Below are 12,311 nucleotides of genomic sequence, written 5' to 3' on the forward strand. Positions count from 1 at the left end.
TTCGGCCTCTCCTAGGTGAGAAACCTTTTTGTTGTTGTTGTTGAGTCACTCAGCAGGACCTGACCCTACCTGTCAATTTGCAATGGAAACGAACATCCTGCAATGAGTCCAGCAGCGCTGCCTTTGAGAACTTTGGGTTCTCTCTCCCGTCGCTCCTTCCCCTCCTTTGCCATTTCGCCAATTTCCCAACCAGCAAAACGAGCTGACTTTGCTTCCCTTCCCCAAAGGCTCCATTCTTGCCTGCCTGGCTGTGTTGGCTGGCTTTTGGGATAGTTAGGCGGCTCGCTCCTATTCCCGGGAAGGAAGGAAGGCTCGCCCAATTTTGTTGCTGGAGGCGAGCGAACGAGCGCTCTCCCCCTCTCTCCACCCAGATCTATTCTCTCTCGCACCTAGATCCCAAAGGGATACGTGGACGGCTGACTTTCCTCTCCCCTCGCTGGACTGCCTCGGTCTGATTTGTAGGGCTTTCCATTTGAAGCGGTGTGCTTCTTGTTGTGTTAAATGCCTCTTACTAAGTAATAGATATGATTTATGTGGACACCCAAGCTGGAGGATGGCGGCTTCCGTGATTAATCAGTGAGATTCCCATCCTCTGGCATCTCTCTCTCTCTCTTCCTCTCTCTCTCTCTCTCTGACTGCCCCTCTTGCGTGATGTAAGATCAGACGTACTCTGCATTGAGAAGTCGAGACACACAAGCGGCTCTCTCACACATCCACCTCGTAATCCTGCTGGAAGCAGCGGAGAAGGCGGGCAGGCGAGGCAAGGCAAGGCAGCCTGGGCTCCTGGAGCACAATCCCACCCCCGTGACATTTGCCAATCGCGCTGCTCTCTTGCAAGCCAGCCAGCCTGCCACCCTCCTCCTCGTCGGCTCCGCTGCTGCTGCCGCTCAGTGACTTTCTTTCTTTATTTTATTTTAAGCGAAGGGTGAACCGAGCAACGGCGGCGGCCAAAGAGGGCGAAGAAGAGGAGCAAGCAGCAGCAGCAGCCTGGAGGAGAAACAGGAGCAGGAGGACGCGAGACTCCGCTCCCTCGACCATGCCCGAGTTTCTCCTTTTCGCCGTCCTCACCGTCTCGGGATTATGTCCTATTGCTAAGGTCCTGGCAGTGGGAGCCGAAGGAGGTAAGGCGTCCGACTTGCATGGTTTGTGCCACCTCTTCTGTGTCACCTCACCCCACCTCTCTCTCTTTTTGGGACGGCTCTATATCTGGATAAAGTAGCGCAAACTTCACTTAAGACTCCTGCAGACCAGCTGCCCCTAGGACAATCTTGCGCTTCGCTTGTTTTGTTTGTTTGTTTGTTTTAATAACTATAATCTCCCACTCGGCTGGGATCAAAATCAGGTGGTGTGGGGGAGAGAGATGCTTGTATGCTTGCACCCCTTCCAGCGAGCAAAGTCCTTCCCTCGCCAGCGGCGGCGGCGTTGACTTGGCGGCGGCTCTGCAGATGATGGTGTTGCATCCCTCCCTGGGAGTTTGAGCTCCTCTCGGTTCTGTAGTGCCTTTCGCTTTCTTCCTTAGAGCTCCTGAAAAAGCCCGCTTGGGTCTGAACTCGTTCTGCTTCCAGGCTCCCATTATTATTATTATTATTATTATTATTATTATTATTATTATTTTATTATTATCCCCCTAAATACTCCCTGTAAGGGATCTAGGATGGTCCCATTCTCCAAGGACCAGTTTCCATCTCCCCACCCCTCCAGTTCTGCTTCCACACATGAAATTAGCTCTTGCGCGGCTGCTGTGCGCCGGGCAGGTTGGGGGGTGGGAGGACCGCAATAGGTCATAAACTTCGCTCGCTCGTTTTTGCTGGGGCTCACGAAGCCTTTCGGCCGCCGGGGGTTCCTCCTGTACCACTTTCGAATAAGGAGCCGGTTACTCTTTTTCCAAGCTCCTCTTGAGCCTCCGATTTTTAACATAGCTTGCATGGAAGTAAGTTCCCTTTCCTTTCCACCTGGCCAGTTTTGCAAAATTATATATTTCCATAGATATAATCCAGCAGGATTTTGAATGAGTAAACTGCCTCCGACTATTATTCTGAGTAGGATATCTTATTAACACCCTGATCCTGAGGAATTTACTTAGTAAACCCAGTGGATTACAGTGGGATTTATTTCCAAGTGCGTTTAGAATTGTAGCCGTCAATGGGACTCCTTGGCAGGAAATGTGTTTTGGATGGCTGCCTCCCACCTGGATCCTCTGTACCTTTACTTACACACACACACACACACACACACACACACACAGCGCATATATGTGACATTAGGATGCTTTATTTACATACAATCTTATGCACATTGTCTTGGAGGTCAGACCCATAAGGTGGATCAGGCTGCAATCCTAACCCCACGTACTAAACCCCTTTGAATTCATATGGGACTTGCTTCTGAACGACCGTGGTTAGGATTATAAGGACACTTGGCCATGTCCTTTTGCTGAAAGCATCTAAATTTGCTGTACAGGCTCTGTTTTAAACACACACACACACACACACACACACACACACACACACACACACAAAATTAAGCCTAGATCAGGTGAACTTTCTATCAAGAGTATCTGCTGGTTTGACACTTTGTAAATTGTAGTCAAGTACCATGCAGTTCATTACAGGAAAACGTCCAGATTCTAATTACATCTCCACTGATCAGTAAAGGCTTAAGTGTAACATAATATGCTATGAAAACTCCCGAAGTATTTAGGTTCTCAAGGACATATAGTACTACACAGGAGTCAGGAAACTGGGTCAACTGAAGGCTTTAGGCACACTTACTTGGGAGTAAGCCTCATTGATCTTGGTGAGACTTGCTTCTTAGTAGATATGTCTTAGAATTGTGCTATTACATGGAATTGTGATTCCCAGGTAAATGAGGAGAGTGCTATGGATGTGTTTATATGACAGCAATTATCTATAGATCTGAAACAATAGCTTTACTACCAGGAAGAAAGAAGAGGCAGTAACAATGAGTGATGCATCTCTCTGTTACTTTGAAATCCTCACACACACTCTCCAAATCTATCCAGCACTAGCTGAGGATTTAGTGAAAGTACAAGTTGTTCAGCAGCATAATTCTGCAACTATTGACTAGCTATTGCTTCCAAAGTAACCTATGGATTCACTCCTTTTCATCAGTGTTCATTTAAGCAGTTCAATGTTCATGCAGGACTATATAAAACTGTCCAGCAATACACAACACAAGAGTTTGTTTGTTTAATCCAGAATATTCAACTTTAGGATGCTTATGTATCCTATGCATGCTTACATTGAAGTTAATGGGACTTACTGCCAGGGAAATGGGCATAGGATTGTAGCCTTAGATTGCCTTCCGATACTCTGTGCAAATGTCTGTTTAAGTAGTAAATATAGCTCCCTGAAGTCAAGGCCCATTTATTTCAACGAGACCTACCGAATGAATATATTTGGAAGCAGATTTCAGTGAAATTAATAGAAAGTAAATGTTTGCTGGACAGAACTGTTCCAATCTTATTGCCTAATCATAAAACCAGATTTCAGTTGATTTGTTATCCCTCACTCTAAACTCATTACTTGGAACATGTAAGGCTCATTAATTTCAAATTAGTATCCTCTTTTTTTTAAAGTGCTGCCACCTTTTTTCTGAAAGGGTTCTTGCAACTTTAAAAGATGCAAAATAGACAGAAATTCATGAGTTTCATAAATTTAATCCAAATTTTCATGTTGCATTTCTGCCCACCACATAGTTTTTAAAAGCACAGGAGCTCTGAACAGTGGTGGTCCTATAATCTCATGCATGTTCAGTGTTAGAGGTTCCATCCTGGGGGGAGGGGACACTCAGTCATTATTTACTTCCAAGTAAACATGTTTAGGATCAGGTGAAAGGTCCTATATTTGTTCATATCTTCTATTTGATTTGTAAACCATTTAAGTCAAAGACTGAAAATTAAGAGTATTAGATGCAACTGATGTCCAAGTATCCCAGTTTAACTGGCTTACGGATCGAGCCCATACAGGAAGGAAATTGTCTTCGTTTGCTTGGATTTAAAGCATACGGTGCATTCATAGTTGGGTGAAGGTTCTTTGCTATCCTTTCTTTCTTTATTTTACCCATATGCCTAATAATAACAACAAGGACATGTAGGATTCCATTGTTTTGTTGTGGTGGCTGGTTTGAAGTATATATATCAAAGCATGGTTTCTATTTTCTTCTTCATAGTTGTTAAACTCAGAAAGGTTAGTTGCCAGCATGATTCAAATGGTATATCTTGTTTCAGAATGGATGCAAAGCAAATCCTATTAACTTGGATAGCTTCCTAAACTGTGCAAGCCTCAAAGGAAGCAAGAAATGAGAATGCATTGAATATGTCCATATCTAGTTTACAAGGAATTAATTAGATTCCCATTCAAAAATGTAATTGTTTAGGAAATTGAATTTACATTGTGAAAACTTTTCTTTTTCTTGTGCTCTGCAGACCAGATACCAAATTGTTTACTCGCCTGTTTAAAACTCATTTGAACAAGTACAAATGGTTTTTAGTAATGCTATTTTGGTCCCTTGTTTCTGCTGTAATTGAACTACCAAAACCTGTTAGGTCAATTTCCCAGCTGGCGCTCAAAAATTAAATAGGTACTGCACATTACTTATGGTTGTCCAAAAAAGAAAAGCAACACTTTGGCCCTCAAAAAATGCCTTCAGTTGAAACGTACTTGATAGAAAGCAAGGGGGGAAACAGGTAAGTACTCACCACCTCCCAAAATGAAAACCCTGAAAGTTACATGTGGATCCTTTCAGATCAGTGAATGGAATATCATCCTTAAGCATCTTATCCCATAAGGACTTTGGTTCCCAAGCGCATCTTCTACCCCAACCCCCGGTGTGTATTCCAAAATCTCTCAAGCTTTCTTTTAAAGCCCCAGACCAGATTTCAGCCACTGTAGGTTGAAACCATCACTGCATTTGGCATATAAGTACATTTGCAAACCTTTTGTAGAATGTAAGGTGAAAGTCCATATTCACTGTATGTGAGATTAGTGGACACATTCAAAATTCTGGCTTTAATGTTTGCTTTGGTGTGTTGTTTGTGTGTGTGTATGTGTCAGTTTTTGCTTGCTAATGTTTTAGTCCTATGTGATAAAGTCCTATGTCTGTCTAAGTTACAATCAATCTAGTCCTAAAAAGACAACATTCCTGTAAATTATACCCGCCAAATCAAATTCACTTAGGATCATCTAGCTCATCATATCACTATGTCATGTTGGATAAAAGAGGAGAACTGCAGGGCAAATTAAGAATCTGCACATCGTGTTTAAACAAATCATACATTCTCAACCTAAAAAGGATTTGGAACATAAGAGGGCCTGATGTGACATTTCTACACCATGTGACATTTTATATGGATTGCAGAAGCCATTCAGGCGATGGTTATTGTTTAACATCAGTTCTCCATGTTAGGCTGCAGAATATCCAAAGTAAGACACTATGGTGTATATGAACTTGGTTGTGGTGGTGGTGGTAGTGGAAAGTAATGATTACATTAAGAAGGCTTAGATAAATATAAAAAAGGAGATTGGTGAAATTGGGTAGGAGAATGGGATTAGTATCTATGAGAAAGTGGGTTGGTAATGTGGAATATGTCAGAATTTCTTAATGAAAGTTTTTCTTTTCTATGTAGCCTACTTAGAAGCCATAGAATAATATCACAGCTTGTCAAACTAGGTAATATACATATCTGAGATAACTATGAGTTGTTGATGACATACAAGTTTTGCCAATGTAACACTAGTATCTTGTAGGGATGACACAATAATTAAAAATGCTTGCTTAATCAAAGCAATACACGAAGTTTATTTTAGGCAACCAAGCTTCCTTAAAAAGAATAATGCAGAATATTAACAGTTTCCTTTTTAGAGTACTGATGGGGACATGCTTCCTTATAGGAATGACACTTTTGCTTCCAAATCCTGCCAGCCACTGTGTTGACATCAGCAGATAGGTTTGCTGAGCCTGGACAACAGAACAACCTGTTGGATTGTCAGTACTTGTTAACTAACTTGGGTCTCAGTCCTTCCATTGATACTACAATCACAGCAATGAAATGGGCTCCTGGGCATGCAGGGCGCTGGTATGCCAGACAAAGGGTTCTGCTGGGCTCTAATGAGGATGGGTCCTGAATGTATACAGAATGGTAGCCATGCAGCTTGAGAACGTGGGGCCAAATATCTGTAATATGATTTTGAAAATATAATGAAAAGGACATGGATCGTCAACTTGCACCCAACTTTTTCCACTGTTGCTGTGTTACGGTGTGTCATGCTTGTTTATTTACCACATTTGCCTACCACCCGGTTATTTAATATTATTTGAATGGCGAACAATACAATTTATGAACTCCTTTTAAAAAGCAAACAATCACAACAGAAAGAGGAGAGCTAAAGCCACCAGCAGCAAACAATATAAAGCAGTGTTTAAAAAGCACCAAAATATCCATTTAAAATGACTGGGAACATCAAAAGGATCATAATGTGGCACCTAGTGAGCCTGCCTGGGGAGGCATTAAATATCTGGTGCACCACCGCCCAAAAGGCCTGCATTCTGGTAGTCACCTCTCGCCAAATTTGGTGGGGGCACTCAGAGAAGGGCCTCAAAAAATCACCTCTGGGTCTGGTTTGGTGTGTGTGCAACTCCAAGCCACATGGGGCTCTAAAGTTTAGAAGCAGAACTGAATGTTAATTCCTCCAAGAGGCAGCATGCCAATATGGGCCTTTAACATTATTGGTATATCAGATATTTTGGATGTCATTGCCCAACATGTCAGAAATACATGCAGCATCCGGTGAATTCTGTTAGGTTCTAGTAAAATTGGGCGTGTTGCTAATAGAACTGTTTCAGTGAACTCAAAAATTCTCTCTGGCTGGTGACTGGCGATTTTTCATGATGGGTTGTACGGTTGTCTAACTGGGAACTATTAATTTGTTTGTATCTAGTGTCATTATCTTCAGTATAGCCTGTTCAAATCAAACCATCTCTCCTGCAAACAATGTACTGATGCTTGTGAGAGGCATTGCACTGTCAGACATGAAAACACACTGTACAGGGAAGCAGACAGATGTTATACCAGCAAGATGCCTTTGCCGCATAACTCAAGCCCTTTCACACATAGATTATGTCTTTGTTTATCTTCTTCTTCTTCTAAAGATAGTTTGAATTCCTTTCACCATGAATAAAATTTATGGAAATGATTTTCCAGACTCCTACAAACTAGGCAAGGGTTGCTTTTGAATGCACACATCTAAGAGAAATGTTGCTTTATTTCTTTAGTAACATGTAAGTAAATGCAGGAACAACTTTAAAACAGAATTGCTGTGGTTTAACAGACAGTTGAGGTGTACCAAATACGGGCTTATTCTGTGCCGATGCAATAAAGTCAGGGTTCTCAACGTAGCCATTTTTCTTTTAATCCTTGTTTGTGAACCTTAAAAAAAAAAAATCTGATCCCAAAGCCTTTCAGCAAATGCTCTTGTTGGGTGTGTTTTTAGGCTGGGCTCCAATCTCATTATTAATACTTGGGTGTTAGAAGCAGAACATTCAAAAACCAGCTGTACGGTGCTCTGCCACATGGAACTTCAACTTGTCAATCTGACGGGAAGTATTCTCAGCGGCTGTAAGATGGGCAAATTCAAATAAAGCTGTTTCAGTGCTTCAATATTGAGTTGTCTGTTCTCATACAAATCTCCCTGTTGCTCCATTAATATATATTATGAATGTATGCAGTTACAGTCACAGGGGTAAGATGTGCGAGATCATGGTTATATCACCCCATTCAGTGCAAATCTCTACGGATGATTACATAGAGGACTAAGTGGGCTCCCCTACTTAAATCCATTCCACTATTCTTTATATCTGCACCATCCACAAACACATGGAAAATTCTTAAAATTACTTCTGAATTAGTGTAAAGACAATTTGCGGCACCTCCCTGTTCATTCACATATTTAAATTCTGTGGGGCTTCCTGACGGACACAAACTGATGTGAAAAGCATCTCGAAAAGGATCTTGATGTGATGTTAGATCCCATCAAATGCCTCTCCCCACCTGTGTTTCAGTACGTAATGTGTACAGTTAAAATATTATTACATTTCTAGGCTACTCTTCCTCCAAGAAACTCAAGGTTGTGTGCATGTTTGTCTGCCCTCTTTTATCATCACAACAAAGCCGTGAGCTCTGTTTGGCTGAGAGAGTGTCTCCTCGTGAGTGTCATGACTGAGTGGGGACTTTCACCTGGGTCCCTCAGTCATAGTCTATCTTCTACCCCACCGTTGTATGCCCTTGTGTTCATTGGCAAGATGGGTTGGAAAGGAATACATGCAAATACTTGAATATGTGAAAAAACCCCAGAATAAATCGGTGTGCATACAGTTTTCTATTATCCATTGACTACAGTGAGAATGCATCTGAGTAAACATACATAGGACAAGTAGCTGATGGTGTAGTGACATGGTGGCACTCTTTTGACCTCAGGTCAGTAGCGGCCCTTTGTTGGTGTATACACACCACACCAACCCGACCACTTCTTTCTTCCCTGTATACCTTTTGGCAATCAGCAACGATGCAACTGACCAAAGGGCATGTGAGCCCCCCATCCCACCACCCATTGGTTGCATAGCAAATATGCTTCTCCTAAGTAAATAACAGTATCCCAAACCACCATGACTCAAACATTTTCCCTTGACTCTTGAAAACACAGCCCAAACCATGCCTCCAGCTACTTAAGATGTGTGAAATATGTACTCTGCTTCAATCCAGTGATGGGGAGGCTGTGAACCTCCAGATGTTGTTGGTCTACAACTCTCATTAGATCAGCTAGCATGGTCTGTGGTCAGGGATAGCAGTCTCCGCAATATCCGGAGGGCCACGGGTTCCCCATCTTTGTTCTAATGTACCTTGGTCTTCCCATGCATAATTCTGCATTTACTCCAACTTCAGTATGGGGAAGAAACTAAAACTGTTGCCCTAACTGTGGCATAACCAACAGCTGCTCCCACAAGAATATGCAACTGTACTTGCTATATAGGGTCATCATGGCTCCCATGGGCATAATAGTTGCCTTAAGGTGCCCATGAAGCCTTTTAGCCACCCACTTCATTCACTGCCCCCTTGGTTATGAGGTGCTGAAGGTGGCTTCCTTTTCTCCTGTGAAAAGGACATAGAGCTGAAGGAGGAAGTTGGAAGAGTGTCTCTTTCTCACTTCCTCATTCACCTCTATGTGCTTCTCAAGGGTCAGGTTACCATTTTACTCAGATACCTTGGAACAGTAAAGTGTGTTTGTGCACACTTTCTATATTTGACTGTATGTAGTGGAGTGGCTGATCTGGGGGAGGAGAGAGAGAAAAGATTGGAGGTACTAATGGCACTTGCTCAAAAATTCAAATACGTCCAGGAGTCTTAAAAAGTTGGTGATCTCTGACTTAGAGGTTGGATTCTATCAAGCAGGTACGGAAGAATACGACCTTGCAACATCATTAAAAAAGAAATAGAAAGGCATATACATACAGTATGTTAACCTGGTTTCAATATGATTACCCTTGGATTTTTATATTTTATGAGTAAAATGAATGTAGGGAGCATTTATTTATTAGTTTTCATCCTTTATTAAAAACAATGGTCCTTGAAATAAGAGGACAAAGATGTTTTGCTGAGGCAGAGTGTGCTGTACAAATTATTCTCTCCCACGCTCAATTCTTGTATAATTATGACTAACTCTCTGCTACACTTTAAAGGAACAGTTCTGCCAAAAGTTATAAATCTGCATAAGCTTAAAACTCCTGTGTTTCTCCTGTAATTACGGGGACTACGTACTGATCTAATGTTCAGAAGGTACACAGGAGCCTTAATTAGCATTCACTTTTTAACCTCAAATGGCATAGTATTCTGTTCATAATATTTTGTTCATCTTTCCAAATGAAGTTAAAACAAAACTCCCATTATCTTAATTAGTTTGTACTATATGCTCATGACATTGAGCTTGAAACCAGTTGTGCGCTGAAGTGTGAGTGTGTGTGCTTTAAAACTTGTTAATGAATGCAAAATTTCAAAATTTATCATTAATGGACCTTGAAAACCTTAAAGGGCCAAGAGACATTAAAAAACACAAACCTGGTAGGTGTATGTTTATTTATTTTGACATTAAACAATATTTTACTATAGGTTAGTTGTAAAAGGACTATCACTGTCAGCAGGATATATGGAGACATTTTAATGCCCCAAATCTCAATGTCCTTCCTGCCCCCTGGTAACGTTATAACTCATAGTAGACCTGCAGAAGGTATATGAGGCACCCACATTATGTGTCCTTGTGAGCCATCGTTCAGCACTAAGCAGTTGGGCCAAGAGGTAATCCCAACAAATACATGGCTAAGCATGTGAGGTGTTCTGGAGCCTGCTATAATCTGTTCTCTCTCTGTGTGCATTTTTAGATTAAAAACCAAACAATATTCTGAATCCCCGCCCCCCAGTTAGCCTAACTGAAGTAAATGGGAAGCTAACAACAGTATAGGGATAAATCCCAACCCTCCCCAGGCCAACACTTTAAGATGACTTGCTCCACCACTTGAGTTCCTCCCTCCCAAAGTAGGTGACTTCACCCTTTTCCCTATTTTGTAGACAGAGAGCCTATGGCTATAATACAGTACTTTGGCTAAGGCCAGAAAATGTGTTAATGGCTCCAACTCTGCTGTAGAAACTGGAGATACACATGACCACAGAATGCTGTATTGTCCCTGAGCCCTTGAAAAATGAAAGGCTTTCCAGAACCAGAGGGATGGTCCAATTCTGACAAGTGAGATAAAAGACAGGGAATGCAATGTCCTTTTTTTGTTTCAGTCATATGTAGGGTACAGAAGAGACAGCTTTTATTGACCACTTTTGGATGCAATCAGAACAAGTATAATTCAGGGGGAAGTTTGCTACAGAAGTGTGTATTTGTATTTTGTTTCCATGGCTTTCTTAAACTTGCATTTCCTTTTGGTACACCCTCTCCACAACTCCATCACCTGCAAGGCACTGTGCTCTCACACGAAACAAATGAGATGTCCTGGTTTTTCTGAGACACTCACACAGGGAGGGAGAGTGCTCCTGCCAAAGTAGGTGACTTCACCCTTTTCCCTATTTTGTAGACAGAGAGCCTATGGCTATAATACAGTACTTTGGCTAAGGCCAGAAAATGTGTTAATGGCTCCAACTCTGCTGTAGAAACTGGAGATACACATGACCACAGAATGCTGTATTGTCCCTGAGCCCTTGAAAAATGAAAGGCTTTCCAGAACCAGAGGGATGGTCCAATTCTGACAAGTGAGATAAAAGACAGGGAATGCAATGTCCTTTTTTTTGTTTCAGTCATATGTAGGGTACAGAAGAGACAGCTTTTATTGACCACTTTTGGATGCAATCAGAACAAGTATAATTCAGGGGGAAGTTTGCTACAGAAGTGTGTATTTGTATTTTGTTTCCATGGCTTTCTTAAACTTGCATTTCCTTTTGGTACACCCTCTCCACAACTCCATCACCTGCAAGGCACTGTGCTCTCACACGAAACAAATGAGATGTCCTGGTTTTTCTGAGACACTCACACAGGGAGGGAGAGTGCTCCTGCCAGGAAAAGAAGAGGGAGGGGTGTTGTCACCCAGCCCTTACAAGGACTGCCAACACCAGTTACCAGGACCTGTGCCTTTAAGAGTTGCAAAGAAGGCTGAATTTCACCAGCTACAGTTTTGTCTTTCAGAGTGTTGCAGTGAAGGAGGAAGCTGTACATCAGGCATCAGCAACCTCCAGCCCATGAGCCGGATACGGCCATGGAGGTCATTTATCTGGTCCACGGGCCACCTGTGAACCAAGCCGCCCACTCGGCAAGTCCACCGCGCGCTGCGGTAAACCGGCGCGGCGTGGGGACTCGCCAAGCAGCGCCAGAAATCGCTTCTGCGCAGCCAGCACTGGAAATGGCTTCTGCGCAGCCACAGACATACACAGAAATGATTTCTGGTGCTGTGCTGCCCATTTCCACTGGAAATGGCTTCTGCGCCTGTGCTGCCCATGTCCGGCCCACGGGAAGAAAATGTTGTCGACGCCTGCTGTACATTTTTCTTTTTGCCCCACATTTACAAGGCAGAGGCCCCCTCATGTTATTGGTACTTGGCCAACATACATATTTAAATAATTATAAATTTGTCAGACACTACTTAATAGATTTTGCTTAACAAAATGCAGTATATTTCTTAAGGAGAATGCTTGTCATATATATAGTAAATGTAAGCAATCTTTCTGTCAGATATTAGTAGCCAAA

At 42.3% G+C, this 12,311-nt stretch overlaps 1 protein-coding gene across 1 annotated transcript in view; it reads left to right on the plus strand.

The window, feature by feature from the left end:
* The first annotated feature begins 661 nt into the window (after positions 1-661).
* LRP1B (LDL receptor related protein 1B) overlaps positions 662-12,311 on the plus strand; it is a 743,096-nt gene continuing 731,446 nt past the window's right edge. Inside the window, exon 1 of the mRNA XM_060279545.2 lies at positions 662-1,121. Coding sequence (XP_060135528.2) covers positions 1,037-1,121 — 85 coding nt within the window. The 5' untranslated portion in view covers positions 662-1,036. The remainder of the gene's footprint in view (positions 1,122-12,311) is intronic.

The sequence above is a fragment of the Zootoca vivipara genome, chromosome 1 (assembly GCF_965207765.1).
Source record: "Zootoca vivipara chromosome 1, rZooViv2.hap1.1, whole genome shotgun sequence".
NCBI classification, from domain to species: Eukaryota; Metazoa; Chordata; class Lepidosauria; order Squamata; family Lacertidae; genus Zootoca; species Zootoca vivipara.